This window comes from Beta vulgaris, chromosome 9, assembly GCF_026745355.1.
Source record: "Beta vulgaris subsp. vulgaris cultivar EL10 chromosome 9, EL10.2, whole genome shotgun sequence".
Taxonomy (NCBI): Eukaryota; Viridiplantae; Streptophyta; class Magnoliopsida; order Caryophyllales; family Amaranthaceae; genus Beta; species Beta vulgaris.
In genome coordinates, this window is record NC_079210.1 from 51,784,539 (window position 1) to 51,809,580 (window position 25,042).

Sequence of the window (25,042 nt, forward strand, 5' to 3'; positions counted from 1 at the left end):
TATAAAAAGCTAAAAATGAAAGAAAAAAATATTAACTGATCATTTATTACGTAGATTAACGCAAATTTTTGTTATAAATTTACAATTAATTTCTACTTTAAGTAATGTATTTATATTTTATTGCAACTATACACTGCATATAGCATAACCCTTTAAATATTACTAGTCAATAACTAATGTTACTAAGATGATTAGTGCATGTCTTCTAGAAGACTAGTGCAAGCTGAAGTAAACTACGTACACCAAGTAAGCAGTGATGTTTCAGATAGCGATACGTTTAGTAAGCGTATTGCGTATATAATAATAAGTGAATATGCAAAAACTTTATTAAAATGATTTTTGCAATACAAAATTATACACTTGTACGTAATACCTTGACATTCTTATCCTAAATCTCTACAATTTGTCTCCTTTCTAATCAGTTCTATGTATCTATCAAGACTATTTTACAAGAAAATTCTACTTTATCAATAGGCACACAGTTGCAATTTTAATATATGTATTATATAAATCTCAAGTGTTAGTTAGAATAGAAGTAAGAAACCATGGCGGATTTTGGGAGATTCCTTCTTATCTACGGAAATATTTTAAGAGATGCAGGCGCAAATAATATAGACGAGATCTGATCTCAGACATTGAGTAGCACTTTTCAAAACTTTAATCAACTAAGCTAGTTGACATTCACAATAATATATGTCTTTTAGTTATTACAGCAAAATAAATTAAAGGACACGGTTTTAGATTATAATTAGAAGTTGGTCCTTTATTTTAACTTTCGGGTAATATAAATATGAATATGGTTAAATCAACCTAAAATAGATTTGAATAAAAGTAGGAATAAATTTTGCAACTAATGAATAAAAGTGGGAACATCTTGAAACAAAGAAGGGCGAGTACAAGAATTTGAGGAACATTTTTTGTGTCTCTATCAAAGAAGGTCAATGTTGCTTTGATAATTATTTATTTCTTTTCACGCTAATATAGTTTTTGAACAAGTCTTAACACAAATACACAATTATATTATCGAGAGATTCTCAAGAGAGAATTAAAAATTGTTTAAGGATTTTTCAAAGATTGTTTACGTTTCAAGGACACTATAAAGAAATCATAATTTGTGGAAGAGTAATTTGTCATTACTTCATCAAATTATTAACCAAATTGTAAGCATGAAATGAAATTTTAATACTATTAGGTTCTAGAACAAAAGTACTGGGAACAGTGATACGAAAGTTGATGTAAGCACTTAGCTACTAAGATTAAGACACCAAAATAAACATATTTTCTCAAAATATAACTCTCCATGTGTTCTAAAAGCATAGACATGTGTTCTAAAAGTTGGCCAAGATTGTATATTGTAGCTGGTATATCATATAATCCCTATTCCTTTAAGTATGTTCTCTTCGGCATAAAACAGATAAATGAAACTGAATTGAACTGAACTAAAATGAATAGTGATATGTGAGAATAAAAGTATTGTCCAAAGTTGAACTGAACTGAACTGAAAATAAATTGGGGAGAACAGGCCCACTCACAAATACTATGTACGCTCTAAGCATTTTTTTGTTATTTTACCCATTTGGATCTTGACATTAATTTTAACTTTCCAAGCACTGATCAAGGCATTTTCCATATATAATCCTCGCGCTTAAAGGTGATCAATACCTTGACCAACGTTTGTGATCGAAAACTAACATCGAAAAATAATCTTGAGGTCTAATCTCGCAAAACGAATTTTGGTTAAGGTTGTAAAATACCAAAAGAAAAATAAAAGATTGTTTCTCATAAAAGTGTTTATAAAAGGCGGTTTCTCGCAAATTTTCCTTTTATAGAAGGCAAATGAGCGACTAGTAGTAGTGATGTAAAGAATTTCATTCTAACAAGAACTTACCAACTAAGCTAATGATCTGCAAATATCAAATTAACACATAATAAACCCATTTCAGATAATATCGATCATTACGAAGTGTAGAGAGGTTAACAGTAACTACTCATTTATATTATACTCTTCGAATATCAATGGCTGTTGCCTGCAGAGTTTTGCTTTCCTTTTCTTATTATTTTCAGTTTAAGCAGCTTAAGAATATCAAAATTATGACCATTTCTTATACTAACGATTTAAAAAGTACAAACAAGTACATTTAACGAGATTGAGTAATCTCAAAATTTTTGCTAGTTGTTTTAGATGTCATAATCTAAAGCTAGAAAATGAAAAAAAAAATCCTAATATGAGGGATCATGTCTACAAGACGAACGTCGTCCGAGAGCCTGAACAAACATCAAAGATCGGCAACTATTTGATGGGATCAAATAGACATAAGTTCATATTTTTATACTTACAACAATACAACTACAACTTATTCCATCTACTTCAATGTAGGGAAGCAAACTCAACCATATCTTTGTATTTATCAGAAACAAAAGACTTCACCTTGACACCAGCTTCTTCGGTATCCTTTGACGGCGAAGCATACTTCACCCCTATCACAGTCACTAGACCTGCAGAACCAGATTCGAAGATTACACAATCAAATTCTTCACACCGGATTAGTTGGAAAGTGAAAAAAGAGCTAAAAAGGACCAAAAACAGCACTACTTGAAGATCTGGAATCACAAAGATCTTCACATTGTAAGAGACGATGAAAGTGAAGAATTTAAGACACCTCATTTAAAACTTCCATTAAGTTTCAATCAGAACTTGCGACAGAACCAATTTGTGAAGCAGGAATAGGTATCCCATTATGATGAACTCTCTTCAATTATGAAAGGGAAATGGAAAACTTACTTTCATGAACACGTCCGTACAAAAACCGTTCACCTTTCCAGTACTGCAATGGTCTCATCTTTATCCTTGTACTTCGCCTAACTCCAGCTTCCCATTTTGTACCAGCACCTGCAAAGAGAATAGACACAAATGAACACATAAAATCCGATATGAAGGGTACTTCAAAAACTCGAGCAATAAACAGAAATTGCCGAGGGACCAAAAATTACAATATAAGCTGGTTCTTCGTTGCTGCAAATCCCTTTTGCTCCGTCTTGGTTGAGCACCTTGTACTTTCCTCTTTTTACTCCTACCTTCACTAGAAACAAGTGCATCCGACTGAGACTTCTCTGCTTGCATTCCTTCTTCAAAAACACCTGCTTCAGATGGTGCCGTTGATATCCCTAACTCTTTCGATTTCCTCTTGGAAGATGCTACTCTTTCCTGTTATACAAAAAGTAAATAAAATTGGACATCGTTAGTGCAATTGGTCACAAGCAAAAGCTGAGGAAATCCACGCACAGAAGAATTTCTCTCATTGCCATTCAAGGCCAGGGCAAGCTGATACTGATCATTTATATCTTCTTTGACAGGATACTCATAATAATCAAAGGGTCCTACTACCAATCATAAGAAGTGACTTTGCACTCATGATTGTTGATGTTCATGAAGTTGGAGCAAACATTATATCAAAAACAAGATTGAGAACTACCGTGGTAGGCTCTTCAACAGAAACGTTCAGCTCTTCAACAGAAACGTTTAGCTCTTCAACAGAACAGTTTTCTCTAGTCGATGGTTCACAAGTCCCACCTTTTTCAACTGCCATAATTATTTTGCATCATCAGAAACAAAAAAAAAAAAAAAAAAAACAAATGTGAAATGTGAAAGCAACAAAAAGACATGAAACCCAGAATTTGATACAAACTGATATCAACATGTTCAAAATAGAGCAACTAAATACAACGCAAGGACAGAGCTAATAACACAAACCAAATTGATCTTGTGGTCTATGGCTTGACATGGTTGATTTTGTTGTACTATATACACCCATATAAACCAAGTTCATAACGTGTAAAAATTCTGAATAGAAGCTACAACACCATTCCAACATAATGTTGTATGTGATATAGAACAGGTGATAAAGTTTAGACAGCAGGAGCATATATAGGAAAAAATATTGACATCATTCATCAGGGTCATCACAGTTCACAAAAACAGGCTATTCACATCATCAGCAAGGATGAAAGTCTTGACTGCTCAGCACCAAAAAACTTCCTGAGTGATTTTGAAACTGTCGTTTAAACCATTCATTCGCGCTTTATGCCTTTGAATGTCTCTCAAGCTAATAGCAGTTTCAGAAACCGAATCTCATAAACTTCCTCAAATTCAGTACCCAATACAGGGCATGAAACTGTTTTTTCACAGATAAAGATGCAGGGAGTACTCTAGTACAGAGCCACCATGGGAAGGAAAGAGCTAGCCTTTTTGCAACTATTGCAAGGTTCAAGTGCTTAAATACAAATGTCCACTTTCTAGACTTTTAGCCATCAGGGCTCATTGAAGATCTGTAACTATTGGCACCAAAACCACTTTAACCATACTCTCATATCAGATTGTTACTGGTGTGTTCCCTTCTCATTAACTTTTTGATGGTATTAAGAGCCTAGTTAATGAAAACGACAAATGCTTCAGTACAAAATCAAACAATGAAGCAACAGGTTTTATGATGACTAAATATTTGTCACTATACCCTTTGTTCATAAAGGTTCTTTTTGTTTTCTTTCGGTATACGTATGTCATAAGGAAGCTTCTTGCTGGTGTAAGGGTCGTGTATATCTTTACTCTAAATGAGCAAAATAACCAGACTCTCTGGCTCCTGGAAACAAAAACATAAAGAATTTGCTTTGCTTGGTGAGGAAGGATTGTCTATAAATTTACAGCTACATACTGCTGATTATGGTGATGTTCTTGTTGTAGTACTTTGTAATTTAACAGCAAGAGAATGAAAGCAGGCAAGGTAAACCACACATGTATATCCAAAAGAAATAGATTCATGCAAATAGATAAAAATGCTCCCTCTTCTGAGTGTTATTCTGAAAGAGCTTTCAGCTGAGAAAGAACAGGAGTAATAGATTGATAGAAGTACCCATATACATTAATAGATGAATGAATTTGGATAATCGATCGCCCTATATTCAAGAACAGGAATGAATTTGTACCCATTTTAATACATCGCAACAGGGGATAAGATAAATTTGTTAAAGGATTAAATGATGTGTTTATTAATGGTAAGAGACATATAAGAAATGCTGTCATACTTTTATGTGGACATAATCCAATAATTTTGAAAAAGAACATGCAAGGAAGCATAACAACAACCAAACACGCACCATTTTGAACAGAATATAAGATTTGTCCGCCAACCTGACTTGAGAAATTATTACTTAAAAAAGAACAAATAAAAAAGGTTACAAGAGTATGAGAAAACAGAAAACAAGAAAAATTACCGAGTTCTCCCAAATGCACCCCCTCACCTTCAATTGCATGATCGCATCCACATCACCATTCCAAAATCATGCAAAGCACATAAAGGCCCAACAATAAGAATTCATGCCATGCAAACAAAAGCTAATGACATATACATCACAAAAGCTAATTAAATATTAATCCATGCATTGCACGGGTCCAATAATCAATTACCTCCGCCAGAAGTTGGTTCCTCCATATCAAGGCCTTCGAAAAGAAGTTGTCTTACAGGCAACTCGGCTGCAGGCACATCCTGCTAAGATCAACAAGAATTTCAAAATCAAAATCCATATCAAGTGATCCCTTTTTTATCTGATCATCAACTTCCACTTGAGTCTAACCTCATCGTCCTGTTTTTCAGGCTCATTAGTTGGAACTACATTCTTTGATGCCAAAGCAAGTGAGTCCTGACCAGAGACTGCAACGCTTTCTTCTTCATGTACTGGAGATCTTCCAAACTCACACAAATCTTTCTTATTACCAATTTGATCTAATTGGCCAATCAGATCCTCCTTTTCATTAGGCTCGCTACTAGTATCTACATCCTTCTCCATAGAGACAAAAGAATCCTGAATGGAAACTGCAATATTTTCTTCTCCATGTGCTGGAGATGTACTAAATGCACATGAATTCTTCCTTGCATCAATCTCATCAGATTCCCCAGCTTGATCCGCCCTATTTTCAGGCTCTCTAGCAGGAATTGTAGCCTCTGCTGGTGATGAGTTGATGTGAATGGGTGAGAATGGGTCTTTTGATGGGGTGCGTTTTGCAATGTGTCTATTCAACAATGAGATGGAAGCCAATGGACTTTGGGATTTTGCAGGAGATACTTTGTCACTGCTCCTAACAGCTTTTCTCGCAGCACTTCGATGAGATACCATATTATTCACCTTTGGCAAGGCTAAGCTTGAAGTCATTGATTCACGAAGCTGAACACGCCAGTTAGGAAGGGCCGCTTTACCAATTTCTACAGGTTTGATCTGCAGTTTGTCTCTAAGGAGATTCTCTACTTCATCTTCATCTAAACCCTCATAATTAGAAGATAACAGCTCATCAAACTCGCTGACTTTGCTAGTTGTCCTAGATTTGGAATCTATTAACAAGACAAAAGATCAAATACTATCCCGGTTAGAAACAATGAGCAGTTCCATAATTAAAAACAAGCACAAAGTAACATAGATAGCTCTCTTTAATAACATTCACCCACCAGACAATATCACAGATGGCGAATGATTCACAACATTAGCATGTGGTAAGACATCATCACGAGTAGGGCTTAGTATTTCATCATAAATAGTCTCTTGAGAGGGCAAAAGGGTCTCATCAACATCAGCCATTGACTTTGAAGAGTAAGGGCGGTGTGTGTAGGTGGATGACCTCCTGTAACAGATAGATATAATTACATTTATGACTCCCTGTATCAGATGGCTACAAAAGTTGACATACGCAACTAAGCAAATAGTAATGAAAAAAACTTTAACCCCAGAAGGCTAGGCCGCCGAGGCCTTCGAGCCAAAGATGCACGATTTTGATCCAAGTCGAAGAGTGGTTCACCTCTTAGTCTTTGCACCTCCTTTTTGGCATCTGAAAATCATTCAGCAATAGCAAAGCACTATGAACCGTAAATCTCAATGCAGTTTAGGACAAATGGAAAAAGCATAAGATATTGCAGCTCACTTTCCATCCTTTCAAAGGCTGAAAATAATTCTTCTGGATCACTCAGCTTATCAACGTCTATGCTAAATTCCAGACTTGCATCAGGCTGACTGTAGTGGAAACGACAATATTAAGGAGAGAAAATTCACATTATAGCTTATACAATTGCAAGACTGACAGCAGCAACAAAGGGAAGACCGCACAACTTCACAAAATCAGCTTAACAAGTTATTTTATTGTTTCATCACCTTGGCATGGGTTTTGCAGAAAACTTAGCCCGCTTAAGTCCTAAAGCAGGTCTCCTCTCTCGGGGAACTTTTTCATTTTCTGCAATAGCTTCAGTTTTATCAGTTTTTAAGAAGTTCAAACTGTCTTCTAAGATGGGCTTTGCCTGCTTCAACATCTTGTCAGGACTGCTTAACACCTGAAAGCAAAGCAATGTCAGTATAGGCCAATAGGCTTGTAAGTTGTAACCAACAGCTCAACAATAATATCTAGAGATCTTGACTCTTGAGTGAGCATTACATCCAATCTGGAACGAGATCCATGAAACCTCCCTTATTTACATCTAACATCTACAATCCAAGATTGCTGAAGCATTCTGAACCCTTTTAAGCTCGTTAGAAGCAGATAAACCCAATTTGTTCAAACTAACTGTTTGAATCGACAAATATTAAGGGCACTATATCTCTTTTATACCAGCATGATAACAGATAGAAAGAGAAATGATATAAAGCTGTAAGAGAAGACAAATAGAAGCAGTAAAATACAGAAGAACTACTTTAGTTACATTGTGAAGTAACATAAGTCCTTTTCCTAAGCCTTTAAATCACATTTTGATTTTTTATGACATTCACGGTCCAAACCATAGCTACAACAGTTCTCGGAACATACACTGTATTTCAACTCCAGCAAGGTCACTGAGAATTTCAGCAACTTGCTTTTGAACAGCCTTGAAGTGAAACAAATATCTCTAATTAATTCCACATATTGGATCCCTAATCAAAGTCAAAAAACACTGTCAAGATCAGCTAACTAACATTTCCAATCAAATTTCAACGGAAGCGCCATGCCAGCTCAAATCCTTAACATTTTCAGCTTGTTTCGACATTGGAAATCCTTCTTCTTCTCACCCACCCAAATCAGTCCATAATAGTCCTTAAAACGTGAAAACATAATCTAATCTTACTCAATCTCAAGAAACTAAAGGTGTGTTCTCTTCACCTGAACTCATCTTCACTGAACTCACTACACCTCATTGGGCTTAATCAGCCCTAATGACACCTCATATTTACACCTAATTGTACCTGAAAAGCCCTAATTAAACATAATTAGCCCTAAAACTTTTTATTTTTTTGGGTAAAAACTGAAAAGAACGCCCTCTAAGTAAACCTTTTCCCTTTTCAAAATTTACATATTTTCCAGCAAAATTCCTTAAATCCTCAACAATCGCACACGCAGCCAAACTAAACCCTAAAAACCCAACTTCACAAAATCAACAATCAATCATAATTCATAATTAACCAAAAATAAACCCTCTAAACAAATAATCTTCAACAAATTAAAAGTTCGAACTGACAATTTCAGCTCATAAACCGCATTAAACTTAGAAAATAACACAATAAAATAATGAGCTTACTTTAGCCTTGAGATGAGTGAGAATAGAGTTCAAAATCGGGGAATTAGGTTTACGAAGATCGATAGAAGATGAAGATGATGTTGATAAAGAACTGAAGGTACGAGGGAAGAGAGATAAAGAAGAGTAGTCGGCGAGTGGGTCCACAAGATCGGAACCCTCAGTTTCAGTTCGCACTCCCATAATTTGTTCCGGTGAAGGAATTTCAATTGCCGACAAAATTAGGGTTTATTCACTCTGATTCCCGGTGAATTTGGGGATGAAATTTGGGTTTCTCTCTCAACATTGTAACGCCATTGTTGAGGGTTTGAAAAGTGGGAACCGTTTCGAAATTCTGCGAGGGCGGGAGGTTGGTTGCAAATTGCAATATTTACTGTTGGTCAAATCACTTTAATTTTACGTAATTAGCTATGTTAGGTAGCACGGTGAAAAACTGACGCAACTCGTTTATTAAATTCGAACTTGACCTGAAATAAGTGGGATTGGTTTGTATTTCTTGACCTATTTAGGTAAATGGGTTGACACGTCTTATCCATTTAATTTAAGGTTGATATTTTCAACCCGAAATTAACCTACTTTGACATGTTTAACTCATTAAAATATAAATTTCCTAAAAAGTTGTGTTGAGGTTGGTGAAATTTTTCAAAATACTAATTGTAGATACAAATACTGAAAAGAAAATTTAATCATGCATACTTTTATGTGAATTAATAGTTAAAAACTAATAAATTTTAATATAAAATTTATAGTGGTAAATGTGTAAGCGGGTTAAACAGGTTATATGGGCAACCTGTTTAATAAATAGGACGGGTCAAGGTTGAGTTTTTCAACCCGTTTAATAAACGAGTCCGGTTTGGATTGGATCATGTTCAATCTGTTTATTATTAACCCGAACATGATCCGACTTGATCTGTTAATAAGCCTTAGTTACATGATTGTATTATATGGACACTTGGGTTGTTGTTCCCTTCGCGTATAGAAGATAATCTTTTTATCTAACAAGTATAAATACCGGCATTACAAATTTCGATGCTAGATGTTTTGGCCACGAGATCCAATCAGCTCCCACTCCAAGACTTACAATGGTGATATAGAAGAAGATGGGGAGGGAAAGTGAAAAGGAAAGGGGAGAAAATAAGAAAAGAGATGGAAAGTATACCAATACAATATTTTATACGTATTTAGAGCGTTAGTAGGAAATTATACGGTATCATATAGCAATCCAGAAGATTAATGTGAAAGAGGAGCCATTGGATTAGATATGATTGGAACTTATTGCACCTGATTAGACTTGATTAGAACTTATTGCACCTGATTAGAACTTATTGCAACTGATTGGAACGTATTTGAACTGAACTGAACTTATTGGACCTGAAACTTAATTAATTAAGGTAAAGAGAACACACCCTAACAAGATGGGGAATAAAAGGTAGAGACGGAAATTTTAGGATGGATTATAATATTAAAAAATGAGACACAAAAAAAGTGTGTAACTTAGAAGAAACGGGGGTATTTACTTCCTCTGTTTCTAAATAAGTGCCACATTTGCATAGTGTTTACTATTCACAGTTTAAACTTTAATTAGCTTTGGTGATTTACATTTTAGGAAAAACATAGTCATGTGGGATCTTCTTAGATTCGTCTGAATGTGAGTTTTTTTAATATCAGCTTTATATAATTTTTATTTATTGATAATTGAAGATATTAATGGTTAAAATAATGCATTGGCAAACGTGAAAACAAGGAGTGTTGCACTTATTTAGAAACGGAGGAAGTATTAGTCATGACGCTACTCTAAAATCTCCAAAACAAAATGGCAAACATAAATTACAAGTTACAACAGATGGCAAAGAAGAGCAACAATAATATACTTCATGTCTGTTTATATATTAGTCTTTACAGAACACAAATCAGCAGATTTTACTATTTTAGCAACAGAAATCTGCAAATTGTAGCAGCAGAACATGGTAGCTAAATTCAGTACCACATCACTGGGACTCAGAATGCAGATTTAAGAAACATGAGCATCCTGATTCCTGATTAATGCTTATATATACTTGTATAGGTGCATTGTTATGCACCATTATAAAAGCAATCTTGATTAATGATTATATACTTGTATTGTTATGCACCATTATAAAACTTCATGAATCCCTATAATAAAGTAGCTGATGAATAATAGAATTGCACTGATGTCTGATGATCTGCTAGACTAGAAAATAGCTGATTATGGCCAAAAAAAAAAAAAACGCATCCATAGAAATTACACTAGAAAATGAACCAAGACAGCTGATTTCCCTGAAACTTTTATGTAATTCATACACTCACATAGTAATGGGTGGAAACGCAGCTGAATCTAGCCCATATAAGTGAAGAACGCAGCAAACTCAGGGCAATTGATGTATTACTTTAAGATATAGAATGAGAAGTTGGCAATTTATACTACTGCAGAATTACTAAACCAATGGAACTACCAAATCTCGGTATCATGCCAGAAATTTATATGGCAGACGCCCAAACCACAAGTAAGAACCAAAAAAACAGGAAAAAAAAACTGTAGTGTTTTTTACAATTCAGCTGTCATAATCAAGCAGTAGAATTGGTTAACAAACCTAAAGACTCACATTGCTAATAAGGTATTGGCAAAGTGATATCTGCAATTCTTTTTACACATGGGCATCTATCTCAAAATGCAAACATTGAACGATGGCCCATTTACACAATCATCATTCAAGAAAAACAAAACTCACTGCCTACAGAAAAAAAAACCAACCCTCAAAAGTGAGGCTACCTAGTAACATATCCCATTTTAGGAAGATCTAACAATCAAAATTCCAAAAACTAAAAACACAAAAAATCTAAATGGATGAAAGATCCTCATATATAGTCTTGATACCTGGTCTCTCAGAAACTGAGCGTATACATCGTAAAGCTATTGCAAGGACCTCCTTTGAACCCTTAGCTATAGTAGGATTTCCCATTTCTGCATTCAGGACAGAGTCAAAGCAATCAGAACCCCGTCCTTCAGCAACTCGCAACCGAACCCAGTCTGTCAAATCAACACCTCCCCCTTCTTCACCAGAAACCACTTCACCAGCACATCTGCCAGTCAACAATTCCAGCAGTATAACTCCGAAGGCATAAACATCTGACTTGAAAGACGGTAGTGGTTTCTTAGAAGCAGCCAGTTCTGGAGCACGGTATCCTAGAACACCAGCATCGAGGATTTGCTCAATGGTTCCAGCTTGAGTCATGAGTCGGTGAAGACAGTAATCTGCTACTCGTGCATTAAGCTCAGGACCATCCAGTAGTATGTTGTTTGCTTTAAGATTACCATGAGGAAGAGCTCGATCAAAATGAAGATAGTTCAAACCTCGTGCAACATCCACTGCAATCTTCAGTCTCTGTGGCCAAGTCAATGGTGGACCTTTTCTCCCTGGCCGATCTGAAAATAATAGTAATTACTCAGTCAAGTGGCAAGCTTAAATAAAAGATTTGAATGCAAGAGAAATATATAAGTGACACATATAAGATAGATGATAGCAGATATATCCAAGTGCATTTAGTAGATTTCATTGTACAAGACCTTATATATCTCCAACCCACTCGATTGCATGAAAAGTTCCCATTTTAGGGATCCAAAATGGGTTAAAGAAACCGACACATATAAGACGATTTCTAGCATATCGACCTTCTCATGCACATTATAGCTTACTTCAAGAGTTTAAACATGCCAGATCAAATAAGCTGAAAAACATCCATGATCAGGTAACACTTATGCATCAAACTAAGACTAACTTTGCAAAACGAACACGATCCTATTCTATCATAATAAAAGGAAAATAGCTACTAAGGCCAAATAAGAGAACTGAAAAACAGAAATCTAGTGATGGGAAAAAAAATTATAATTAAATTCAAAACTTTCCCAGATGATATTTTACTTTATTTGCTGTTGGGGACTTTGGGGAAGGGGGATTAAGAGAACAACTTATTACCATAAAGAAAGCTTGCAAGACTTCCAGGTGAAATATAGTCTGAAAGAATGAGCTTCTCATGCTGGGTAGGTCCCCAATAGTATCCTCGCAGTGCAACAACATTAGGATGCCTGATATTTGCGAACTTCCTAGCTTCCTTGGAAAAATCCTTTTTTGGTCTTGCCACACCTTCTCTTAGCCACTTCACAGTTAAGAACATACCATTTTCCAACGTAGCCCTGTAAGAAGTTCCATGGCTGCTACGACCTAAAACCTCTGCGGGAGCTCTTGACAGCTCCTCGGGTGTCAATGATACTGTATCATCAAGAAAAAACAACTCGCCTGCCAAGCGATCAGGGGATCTGACATCAAGTTTGGCTAGGTTCTCTGCTGGAAGAGAATCTCCAGATCCTGGCGACCATGATAGCTGGCTAGTTTTGGATGGAGAGAACCCAGTTACAGCAGCTGTTTTCTCATCAGGACTCATTATCTCAGATGAGGATCCTTTCCTGGTGGTGGTAATAATATCTTCAGCTGAAACAACCAAATTATGGGGATTTTCCCTTCCACCAGTACCAGAGGGATTTGGTGGCACCTTCCTCTGAACATCTTTCTTAGTAACATCATCAGATAGAGGTCTCCTTGAGATACGAATATAATGTATGAAGATGGCAAGCAAAATTAAAATGAAAAAAACAACCACACATGCAACAATAATGATCACTTTAATCAGGGTCTTCATTGATTTCCTCTTGGAGTTTCCACCAGCAGAATCCTCAGGTCCAGGAGGTGCATTTGGAAGTTGCAGCTTGGAATTTCCAGGAAAGAAAGATGAGCGAGGAAACACTCTCAAATTCTCTGGAACAACTCCAGAAAGGTCATTGTATGATGCATTAAAGCTTTGAAGGTTACTAGACAGGTTAGTTGGCAAAGAACCAGTAAAGTGATTCTCAGATATATCCAAAGATGTCAATGAACTCATGTCATTCATGGAAGTTGGCAAGGAACCTGAAATATTATTTCCAGCAAGATTGAGCACCTCGAGACCAGTCAGCGACCCAAATCTATCAGGAAAGTAGCCACCTAAATGGTTATCGGAAAGATCGAGGACTCGAAGATTGGACTGGCCAGGGGGAGGAGAGAACTCAATACTCCCATTAAAAGAATTTCCAGCAAGATGTAATTCTTGCAAGGTTGGCATAGTCAATAAACCACTCTGTAGAGATCCGTCTAATTGATTGAAACTGAGATCCAATACACTAAGCTTTGGAAATTGTGTCACGTCTTTAGGAAGGCTGCTACGGATGGAGTTATGGGAAAGGTTGAGATAGTTTAGATGCAAAAACTGAGATGTTGTTTCAGGAATAGGACCTGTCAAACGATTTTGGCTGAGGTCAAGGAACTCGACATTTCCCCATTTTGCCATTCTTGTCAAATTCCCTTTAAATTGGTTGTTGGATAAATCAAGGATAGCACAATCTCCAGTCAGCACTGGCAGTTCACCAGAAAGACCATTTGAAGACAGATTAAGCGTCCTTAGCGTTGTAGACATGATGATGCTAATTGGACCTGAGAGACAATTGATAAGGACCGTGAGAGAGTAGAAGTTATATTAACATAACTTTGAGGGGAGAGGACTTATCTTTATTATAAAAAGATGAACATATTTGCTTCGTACATGGTTTTAAGGCAAAGCATGGATAAATTCATAAAATACATGCATGACAATTAATAAGACATAGCAAAAGGACTACTAAAGCAACAATTAGATTTTTCACACGAACTGTATAATTAATAGTCTAGTACCTGTGAGATTATTGCCACTCAAATCCAAATCAGTAAGAAGTAGAGGGCCTCCTTTCAGCAGATCATTAGGAACAAACCCTGAAAATCTGTTGTTGCTCAACCTGAGGACCTCCAGATCATAAACAAAGTTGAATTCAGGTAAATCACCAGACAACATATTATAACTCAAATCCAAGACCTTGATATTCTCAAAGAGCTGAGTTTGACCAATTAATGATCCAGTAAGCCTGTTATGGCTGAGATTCAGATACTTAACCGTCTCAGACACGCCAGCCAGAAATTTCTCCTTCTGTGAACCAGAATTCTCAAGTTGGTTGTCACTTAAATCAACATGAATAGCACTTGAAAATAACAGGAACTCCGCATCAAGATTTCCATCAAGCATGTTTCCATGCAAGTCAAGCACCTCGAGACTTGAAAGCAATTCAAATCCTTTTGGAATCTTCTTCTGAAACTCATTGTTAGATAAATTTAGATAAACTAAACTACCCAGCTTTGTCAATGAGTAAGGCAGAGGGCCGGAAAAGGAGTTGCGGCTCAAGTCCAATGACTGGAGTGAAGTAAGTCCGGATATAGAATCAGGAATTGGTCCAGAGAAATTGTTTCCGGCAAATGAAAGGTTCTGAAGGCTAGCCAAGTTACCAATTCCTGATGGCAAAGAGTCAGCAAACAAGTTGTTTGAGATATCCAAATACTGAAGCTTATCAAAGGAGCCTATGTTACCAGGAATTTTGCCACTTATGGAATTGTTTGCCATTGAAAGTTTTACCAACATGGTAAGGTTAGAAAAAACACTCAAGTCTGCCTCGGCAGAGAGCTCCAAGTTATCAAGAACAACCCCGGCAACATGTCCCGCATTACAAACTATGCCATTCCAAGAAGAAGGGCAACCATTGAAATCAATGGACTCCTCATTCCATGAATTCAACACATAACCAGTAGGGTCATGCTTAATACCCTTCTTAAATTGAAGCAATGCCATAATATCCGGTGACGGAAGCTGCCCCAATGTAGAGGCCAAATATAGTGAAAGCAAAACAAACCTAAAAAGTCTCACCATTACTTCAAACCTATATCTTCACCACACAACAAGAACTGCCCAACTCAACTAGAAGAAACCCCCTTAAGCTAATTTTCACCTGAAATCATGAATATCCCAAACAAAAACTTGTCACATTCTCTGACATAATACAACCAAATGAAGTATTTCATAGCCAATGCATCATAAAATAAGCTTGAAAAACCCATAAAATTGGAATCAATTATACAGTGATAAATAAAAGGACATCAAAATGAAATGAACAAGCATTCAAGAAACTAAATGTAGCTTTCAGAGATCTATTCTAAAATCCAAAGTAACTGAAAAAAGGAAGAAAATGCCAAAAAAAAAGGGAAAATCTTTCTTACCAGAACAGAATCTCTTTTGAGGAATCAATCACTGTCACCAACCAAACACCAAAAGATCAACAAATGTTCAACCTGTTATTCAACTTCAGCTCAATTTACAACTTAACTCCCACATTTGATGCTAAATACCCAGAAAAACTCAACTAAAAAGAAGTAAAAATCATCATAAGAAGAAAAAAAAAAACCTCAAAGACTAACCCACAAAAAAGTAGACACTAAAATGTTTTGCAATCAACACCTGCATTGACATAAATATGAGGGACCCATCAACATTTTAGCCCTTAATTACACATTCAGTTTAACTATAAAATACAGAATAATCTTTCTACAAAGTAGAGTAATCAAAGGAACTCTCACAGTCTAAAATAACAAAAACAAAACAAAAAATAAAAAGAACACAACTTTTTTAAGCTTTATAATCTAAAAAAGAACAACTTTTTTGTCTAATCCCTTTTTCTTTCCTTATGTCACTTTCTCTAACCTCAACTATCTCATTTATCTCAAGCAGAGAGCTATAATATGATAAGAAAAAGAAGCCCACAAAACAAACAAAACCCTAACATTGTTTTGTTTTATCATACATTTTGATGGGTACTATTTTTTTACTTTTTATTTTTTATTTATTAATCTCAGCGGGAAATATTTCAAGATTAAGGGATTGTTTGGGAGAGAGGGAATTAACTTTCCTCCCCGCCAAAAAGTGAAAGACAGAGTATCAGTATCCTAGTGGACGCCAAATGATTTTGTTAAATGCAGTTTAATGGAGAAAGAAGAAGGGTACTTTTTGGAAATTGAGCTTTGTGGGAGCATGCAAATGGAGGGTAGGGACCAGTTAAACAGTGCCACGTAATATTGGGGACCCACTTTTTTGCCCTTTGACCTGGGTATTGTTAATTTGTTACATGTAACTTCAACATGGTATGGTGTTTGTAGGGTAAGATGATGAGTAAGGGAATTATTTTGATGGTACATAACTGTTTTTGTCTTTGCTAAGCATAAATAGGAGGTGAGTTTGGTGGGTGTGTTTATGACATTAGTGACTTCTTACCAATTATGATGGATTTTAGACATGCACATAAAGAATGGAAAAGGAAGATAAGATCTTTAGTTTTGTGGTTTAGTAGTATTACTTTTGAGAAGGGAAATTTTGGTAGATGTTGAGTTCATCATGTTACTTATTCTATTGATAATAGTGAATATGGTTGATTATTGTGTAGTTGAATTCTCCATTTTAATGTTATTGCCTATATTTTTAGCAAGTCCGTCTTTGAGTCTGGGCAGGAGGGGCTCCCGTTCAGGGTTCATGGAGAAAATGTCTAAATTGTTGTTTATAATCTGCTATTGAGTATATAATATATATGTATATTCTTTATATTTATGGAGGAAAGTGTTGGGTCAATGGTTTACTGATTGAAACATTGTATCTTTCGGCCTATTTTTGCTTCTTTCGTTCTCAATGATCTTAATAACTACCTGATCTTTAATAAGGGGAATTTTCCCCCCTTCTCGTATAGAACGTTAACTTTGTCCATTTTGCTATTTCCTACCCCCTATTTTGAATAATTGTTCAATTATTCATTTATCCCTCTTCGATTATGAAGTTAATAAAAATACATAAGAACAAAGGTTAATATGTTATTAGATCTATCTCGACGAATATCAATTTCTAATATTCTATATTTTACCAAAAATTATGAATCGATAAAGTAAGATGGTTAAAAATATTACACGTTAATATAGTAAGGCATTGGTAAAATGTGGATATAAAAGTGCAACTGTTAAAAAGGAAAGGGTTTTCTTTTTACACAATCCAAACCCAAGGAAATAATAAAAGTAATTCCAAAGGTCAATTATCGCAATTACGTGATCCAAAACTCATACTGCAACCGGCAACGATTGATGAGGGCAACGTGATATATATAAGAAGCAAACGTGACTTAATGTAGGAACATATGTCATAATAATATAACCATCAATCTAATGGGTATCTTGTAAAAAATGCAAGCTCAAATAAATTTAGAATCCATTAGCTAAAAAACCATTTCCAAATTTATAATATAACTTTGACCGTTAATACATTTAAATCAATATATATCAAGAATTCAGTTGATGTTAGGAAGGGCCCATATTTCTTAATTTGCCCCAGGCCTCCAGATTAACATGTTAGGAACGCAACTGATTTTTAGTTGTACAATGAGAAATCATGAGCACAAGATAAGGTCTCGTGCAATGCACGGTTGCTACTAAATTTAGTTGTTATATGTCCAACAATAATTTGCAAGAAAAAAATATACTTCCTCCGTTTTTTTTTATATGTTACACTTTCCTAAAATTGCATGGTTTTAAATAAATGTTACACTTTTAAAAATTTCCTTATTTAGTAACTTTTGCCTTGTGAAATGTCCATATTACCTTACTAACTACCCATTTAAAAATTAAAACACTCTTAATCTACCCTATTAAATCCCTACCTAATCTAATCAGATTTTAACCATTCCCACCAAAATTAAAACACCCCAACTACCTATTCATCTTCCCCATGATCATTTACTACATTCAACCCCCTTCCCCAACTGATTCATCCCCCCATTAAAGTTCTTCCCCAGTTCCCAACCCCTCCCATTCCCTAACCCTAAAACTTCGACCTTCTCTCTCTCCCTCAAAACTTCATCTTCTCTCTCTCCACTTCCATTTCTCCTCTTCTGATCTTCTCTTCCTCTCTCTACTGAACTTCATTTTCTCTCTCTAGATTTCTTCACTTCCTCTTCAAATCTCCCCTTAAAACTTTCGATTTCTCCATTCTTCTCTTGATTCTTTCGATTTCTCTTCAAATCTCCCCTCAAAAGTTCTTGAACAAAACCCTAGAAAAATGCCGAAGAATTTTGTGCCTGACCTCCAACCCCTTGTTGATGCCTTGTTCCAAACTGACGATGCTGATGAGTCTGACTCTATTCGCGAGTTGATGCTTGCATTGCAGACTGGGTCTCCTTGGCCAAGGAGGCTCTATGACAGTGGAGATGCAAAGCACTTGCTTCGCCCTTATGCCTTGAAGGCTTTGGGTGTGGTGGTTGATGAGTTTTATCAGGTAACGGGGTTACCAAGGGAATTCCGTCCCTCTTCTTCTTCCAACCCTAAAAAAAATGAGTCCCCAAGTTAAGAAGATCTTTGACCCCAGACCTATTTCCAGAGGTTGAGGCCTAGACCTAGGTTGAGGAAGAAGGGGATGGGGAAAAGGTAAGGAAATTCTCCGTTCTACCATGAGATTGTTTGTGCTTTAAAGGCTCCGTGTTTTTACACTGTTGGGAAGAATGGTAAAGTTAAGAGTTGAAGGAGAATGAAGGATAAGGGGAAGAGAAGGAGAGGACATTTTGGGTGTAAGAGGAAGGACAGATGTCATGTTTGGTTGTGCTTCTAAGTCCTTCAACGTCTAGACATGAAGGCACTGTTTATGCATGTATGTTGAGTCTGATGGGGTTTTAAGGTTTTCGATGTGTTGAAGAACTGCTGGATGATGAGGAGGCTGAGGATGTGAGGTGAGCTGAATCCAATGATCCTGCACTTCATCAGAATTGATCCTGATACTCATTGCTTCCTTATCAGGAGAAAGGAGAGTACTTTGACTCCCTGAGGTTCTATCATACTAACTCTTTTTATTGCCTTCTGTTTTTTGTTGCCTTTTAGTTAATTTGAGTCCCTGAAATTCCTATTGCTTTGCTGTTGCCTATTATTGGTTGCGTATGATATTATTTATGTTGGATTGTGTTTTTGGATGCCTATAAATATGTTGCTTGGGGTCTGATTTGGGGTTGCCTATAAATCTGTTGGTTGGGTTCTGTTTTTGGTTGGCTTATGTTTTTGGTTGGATTGTGTATATGGTTGGCTATGAATATGTTTTAGGTTGGATTGTTTATTTGGTTGCCTATGAAAATGGTGGTTGGGTTCTGTTTTTGGTTGCCTTATGATATTGGTTGGATTGTGTATATGGTTGGCTATGAATATGTTTTAGGTTGGATTGTTTATTTGGTTGCCTATGAAAATGGTGGTTGGGTTCTGTTTTTGGTTGCCTTATGATATTGGTTGGATTGTGTATATGGTTGGCTATGAATAATTTATGGTTGGATTGTTTATTTGGTTGCCTATGAAAATGGTGGTTGGGTTCTGTTTTTGGTTGCCTTATGATATTGGTTGGATTGTGTATATGGTTGGCTATGAATATGTTAGGTTGGATTGTGTATTTGGTTGCCTATGAAAATGGTGGTTGGGTTCTGTTTTTGGTTGCCTTATGATTTTGGTTGGATTGTTATATGGTTGGCTATGAATAATTTAGTTGGATTGTGTATTTGGTTGCCTATGAAAAGGTTGTTGGGTTCTGGTTTTGGTATGCTTCTGTTTTAGGTTGGATTTTGTATTTTGGTTGCCTGTTTTTGGTTGCCTTGTGTATTTGGTTTGCTATGCATATTTTGGTTTGCTGTTTTTGGTTGCCTATGAAAGTGTTGGTTGGGTTCTGATTTTGGTTGGATTGTGTATTTGGTTGCCTATGAATATTTTGGTTGGCTGTTTTTGGTTGCCTATGAAAGTGTTGGTTGGGTTCTGATTTTGGTAGGCTTCTGTTTTTGGTTGGATTGTGGATTTTGGTTGGCTGTTTTTGGTTGCCTTGTGTATGTGGTTGCATGTATATTTGGGAAGCCTATGGGTGTTGGTTTGGATAGGAGGTTTGAGGATGAACAAATGGCTAATGATGTACTTCTGTTTTTGGTTGCCTTCTGTTTTTTGGTTGCCTTCTGTTTTTGGGTGCTGAGTTAAGTTAAGTCCCCCACTGTTTACACAATGAGTCCCTCTTGCTTCCCCCTTGAGTCCCAAATGTATTTTAAAAAGTAAAATCCAAATGATGAAGGGACTCATACATTGGGCTTGAAGAGCAATAGATGATTTGCTCCTTATTGGTGTTAAACCAATAAGTTGAGGTTTTAAATCATCCATTGCTTCCTCAATGAGCCATTGAATTAACCCTGATGGATTTTAAAAACACACACCTTAATTTAAACTTGTTGACATGCAAAAGAATAAAAACAACCATAATTGCTTACTTCATTAAATGCTTGCATCACTGCTTATACAAACCAGTCCTTGAACATGTACAAAATAGTCTAATAACTAAACAAGAACCCCCAAAAACTTTCTGGTTTGCTTAGAAGTGTTGCTTCATGTTGTCCATAATCTTTAACAAAAAGTAGATCATGTGTATTTGTGCAAGTAGATCCTTCATCTTCTTCTATACTAGATATATACCAAAAAGTTGCTCCCCATTTTTTCCTTCATACACAGTGTAGTTATGTTCAAAAAAAACTTGCCACATCTTCTGCCCATTCTACTCTTGATGTGCATCTAAGTAGTCAAATGCTTCTCCTACATTCACAAACCTCTCATTCAAGTATGTAACTGCCTCATCTATCACAGCTTGGTCCACTGTTACATTTTCTGGAAGTAATCCCAATCTCTCTAACTTTCTCTTTGCATGGTGTGGATTCTTGAAATTGTTCCCCCCTTTGCACTTTAGTATTTCTACCATAACATATTGTAATTGCAACCAAGTGTACTTCAAAACTTCTGGGTCAAAGAAATCATAACAGTCCTGCACTCTTAAAATCAGTTCATCTAGGTTCTTAGGAAATGATTGATATTGTAGTGCCTGAATTGCTCTAAAAAACCCCAAGTCTAGCACATTTAAGTCAGGGGACTGAGCTGCGTTGATTATGAGTTGGATATTGAATCCATTCTGAGTTGCTGTTCAATAAATTGTGGGTCTGATGCATGAATGTGAGGTCTAGCATTGTCTTGTTGTATGTATATTTCTTTCGACACACCTTCTGGCCAATTCCTCATTATGGCAGGTATGATAGTGTTAACTATCATATCCCTCATAACTGGTAGTGTAACACTTTCAATTGCCTTTGTCAACATAGTACCTGCCCTTCTGTTTTTTGTTGAATACTTAGCTCTTGCATACTCAACAAAAGGGTAGATACCAAATTTCCCATCATGTATCATCCTTCCCTCACTGTCCTTAATAGGTCTAGATGTGGCACACATGAACATGGCTTTTATCTTAAACCTCTTGGACTGACAGCAACTATAAGGGTCATCTTCAGCAGGAAGCAAATAAAACCTTCTCATATCTGGACTTAAATAAAACCACTTCTCATCTATGTGAACAACATTTTGCATGTCAACAAATTTAGGGTTGTGTCCTTGTTGCTGGTAATATGTGTTGTAACACCCACTTCATTCTTTGAATCTTATGATCTTCAGTCAGTTTTGGGTGGGTGCTGCTAGTGTGACTTCTCAGCTTGCCCCGTTTCAATAGACTGTAAACAGAGGAGGGGGGGATTTTAAGATATCCAGCAAATGCCTTATACTTGTCCTCAGATTAAGTGGGACTGACTGAAGCCATTTGTCATCATATACTTTAAGCTTCCTACCACATCTTCCTGCTTTTTTGTTTCTCACATCTATGGCATGCCCAGCTTCTCTCTGTTTTTTGCATCTTTCCATATCCTATCTAATGTCATCCTACTTATGCCATGTTTTTTGCTATTTCTGTTTTTAAACCCATGCAAATTTACCATTTATTTCAGAGGTAAGTAGGTCATCAACCAACATTCTTCTTTTTGTTAAAGTTAAATTGGTTTTTGGGTTGTTGAACTTACATTGTGTCTATTTCTGTGTTTTGTTGTTCTGGGTTACCTTGGTGATTTGGTTGCCTGATTCACTGCCATCTGCTGCTGCTGTACCTCCATCATCATCATCCTCTGTGTCATCTTATCTGTTGTAATGTGTCCACATCTCATGCATCAGCAACTCATCCTCCATGCCTTCTATTTCCAGCAGCTCTTGAAGGCCAAAATCCCCTCCCTCTCTGCTGACCCCATGTGATTAAGCTGAAGATGATTTTTTGAAGACTGAAGTTTGAAGTTTTTTGTGGGAAACTTCAGTTTTGAACTTAGTAGAAATTTTTTTGTAATTAATCCTGTGCAATGTGTGTGCAGTGAATTGTGGGTCTATCTGATTTTTTGTAACAAAACTAAACCATGGTGCTTAACATTATTTTCTCTCTCCTCATTTTGGAAAATAAGCCCCCATTTAATGTTGGGGGTTTATATAGAGGATAGAGTATGGTTATGGTATGCTAAAAGTAACTTTGAAATTGGGTAATTTAAATTTTTTGCAAATTTTCATCTTTGTGAAATTTTGGAGGGAAAACAAATTGGTGCCAAAAAAAATTGGCTCCCCCACTTTTCTCTCTCCTCAGCCGTGTATAATTTGGGAGGGAACCAACTAGTGGTCCCTCTTTTCTCTCTCCTCCTTTCCCTTAAACCCCCCATGTGCAATGGTCCCCACCCCTTTAATCCCCTATACTTATTATCTCCTAATCACTCCTCCAATTTTTGCCTAGAAAACCACAATTTTTGAAAGTGTAACATATAAAAAAAAACGGAGGAAGTAATAAAAATAAGATTCGATTTTGTCATATGTTAGTGGGCAACAATAGGTGACAAAATGAAAAATATAAGCACATTCTGTATAAGAATGTAAAATATTAGTAGTTGTTAAAAGGTAGAAATATAAATAAAAGCAGTACTAAGTAAGGTTATTATATCATAAAAATTTAAGGATACATAAATAGTGTACATCACACATTCCTAAATAGCAATGTGATGACAAATAGATTTAAATTTCGTTTAAGTGTTTTTATACCCAAATGTCATTGTTATTTTATGTATGCCCATGTGACAAATAATGCGTTTTTATATACCCATATAGCTAATTGGTCAACAACTCAATTCATCAAAAGAATTTAGAACTAAATCTTGATTCGTAAAGAAAAATAAATCTTATTTCAAAATATTTTTCAAAACAAAACCTTAGATTTAAAATTAAGTATTTTTATTTGTAGGAGGAGTTTTTAATATGGATTATCTGATATCAAAATGTTGTTACTAGTTTGAAAGGCTAACTAAATCATATAATGGACTAAGGCTCCGTTTGGTAGGGCGTAAAACGTTTTCTCGGAAAACTGTTTTCCTCTATTTTCAGTTTTACATTGTTTGGTTGGCAAAAGAGTGTAAAACCATTTTCCCTTGGGGTAAAATTACTCTCCCAAGGATGGAAAACCATTTTCCTTTCAAAATGAAGGGAAAACTATTTTCCTTCTCTCTCTTGTACACTCCTCTCACTACCTCCTTACTTTCCCTTTCATTTCATCATTTTTTTTACATTGAACCAAACAACGGAAAAATAATTTTGGAATTGTGTTTTCCATTGTAAATTGTTTTCCATGAAAATCATTTTACACTGAAAATATTTTACCCCCTACCAAACGGAGCCTAAGTTCCCCACTTGAAAGACATGCAGATCAAAATTTTAACTTTGTATACGTCAAAATCACTTAATTACAAATTCAAACTTCCAAAGTTTGACCCGACTAGATAATACCCATTCACAATAAAACAAAATCAGCAGCTACTTGACCTAATATCGACCATGTAGGCCTTGTTTTGTTCACCTTATTTTCACATTTTAGATAGGTGTAATAAGGACTAACAAATAGACATAAATTCACTTTAGCAAAAATAGAAAAAATAAGGGTTGTCACTCTCACAAAATACGGCCTAATAAGTTAAAATAAGGACTAATAATGTATAATAAGTCCAGATAAACTAAAATAAGAGTTGAATATGACGGACTCATAGTCTAACTAGTACTAGAGATGCAACTGGGGCGGGGCAGATTTTGTTCTTCCATCCCCATTTCCATCCTCGTGGTGGGTATAAAGGCTATCCCCATCCTCACCCCGACGGGTATGAACATAAAATCATTCCCGTCCCACCACCCGCCAAATCCCCACCTTGAAAGGAAAGAAACATGTACAATATCTTTGACATCGATAAATATAAACGGCCCAAAAATACATAAACAATGAAATGACCCAAGAACACATATATGATGAAATAGACAAAAACATCCTTTACTTTTTTGCCCTAATGTGAAGGCCCGTTGACTTTTTGATATTTTTTACTTTTGACTCAAACTTATTTAAAAAAAGATGGAACATGCGGGGCGGGTATTATGGGTGGGGCGGGTATAACTTAAAATCCATCTCCAAGACAGATATGATTTTTATCCCCATCTCCGCCCCACCACCCACCAAACAGGGAACCATCCCACTCCACCTACATCCCTAACTAGTACCCACTCTAATTCAACCATAGACGGAAC

At 36.1% G+C, this 25,042-nt stretch overlaps 3 protein-coding genes across 6 annotated transcripts; all 3 read right to left on the reverse strand.

Moving 5' to 3' along the window:
* Positions 1-2,081: 2,081 nt before the first annotated feature.
* CENP-C (uncharacterized protein) lies at positions 2,082-8,972 on the reverse strand. 4 transcript variants are annotated; one of them, XM_010692963.4, is made up of 12 exons: positions 8,583-8,971; positions 7,192-7,367; positions 6,965-7,053; positions 6,769-6,871; positions 6,495-6,667; positions 5,629-6,380; positions 5,462-5,540; positions 5,269-5,295; positions 3,474-3,580; positions 2,992-3,205; positions 2,783-2,890; positions 2,082-2,496 (listed from the first exon to the last, which is right to left on the reverse strand). In XM_010692963.4, exons 1-12 carry the CDS (start codon positions 8,760-8,762, stop codon positions 2,369-2,371), a joined length of 2,136 nt encoding a protein of 711 aa, XP_010691265.2. In that variant the 5' UTR covers positions 8,763-8,971; the 3' UTR covers positions 2,082-2,368. The 4 variants fall into 4 exon arrangements, with proteins under 4 accessions (XP_010691265.2, XP_010691264.2, XP_048492188.1 ...); XM_010692962.4 differs by having other exon boundaries at positions 5,462-5,543; XM_048636231.2 differs by lacking the exon at positions 5,269-5,295 and having other exon boundaries at positions 5,462-5,543; positions 8,583-8,972.
* Positions 8,973-11,046: 2,074 nt separating this feature from the next.
* On the reverse strand, positions 11,047-16,054 carry LOC104904647 (LRR receptor-like serine/threonine-protein kinase GHR1). Its single transcript, XM_010692964.4, has 4 exons — positions 15,767-16,054; positions 14,360-15,498; positions 12,575-14,122; positions 11,047-12,024 (listed from the first exon to the last, which is right to left on the reverse strand). Exons 2-4 carry the CDS (start codon positions 15,417-15,419, stop codon positions 11,438-11,440), a joined length of 3,195 nt encoding a protein of 1,064 aa, XP_010691266.2. The 5' UTR covers positions 15,420-15,498; positions 15,767-16,054; the 3' UTR covers positions 11,047-11,437.
* Positions 16,055-21,134: 5,080 nt separating this feature from the next.
* LOC104897330 (uncharacterized) lies at positions 21,135-21,991 on the reverse strand. Its single transcript, XM_057392301.1, has 2 exons — positions 21,631-21,991; positions 21,135-21,550 (listed from the first exon to the last, which is right to left on the reverse strand). Exons 1-2 carry the CDS (start codon positions 21,989-21,991, stop codon positions 21,135-21,137), a joined length of 777 nt encoding a protein of 258 aa, XP_057248284.1.
* Positions 21,992-25,042: the final 3,051 nt, after the last annotated feature.

Coding starts and splice junctions, on each gene's coding strand:
- CENP-C (XM_010692962.4), bottom strand. CDS start 8,762: ATGGGAGTGCGAACTGAAACTGAGGGTTCCGATCTTGTGGACCCACTC. Junction 6,668..6,768: donor CGGCGGCCTAGCCTTCTGGG/GTTAAAGTTTTT, acceptor TATCTGTTACAG/GAGGTCATCCACCTACACAC. Junction 5,296..5,461: donor GGAACCAACTTCTGGCGGAG/GTAATTGATTAT, acceptor ATGCAATTGAAG/GTGAGGGGGTGCATTTGGGA.
- LOC104897330 (XM_057392301.1), bottom strand. CDS start 21,991: ATGCAAAATGTTGTTCACATAGATGAGAAGTGGTTTTATTTAAGTCCA. Junction 21,551..21,630: donor AATGAGGAATTGGCCAGAAG/GTGTGTCGAAAG, acceptor TTTATTGAACAG/CAACTCAGAATGGATTCAAT.
- LOC104904647 (XM_010692964.4), bottom strand. CDS start 15,419: ATGGTGAGACTTTTTAGGTTTGTTTTGCTTTCACTATATTTGGCCTCT. Junction 14,123..14,359: donor GAGTGGCAATAATCTCACAG/GTACTAGACTAT, acceptor ATTGTCTCTCAG/GTCCAATTAGCATCATCATG. Junction 12,025..12,574: donor TCTTGCAAGCTTTCTTTATG/GTAATAAGTTGT, acceptor TATTATTTTCAG/ATCGGCCAGGGAGAAAAGGT.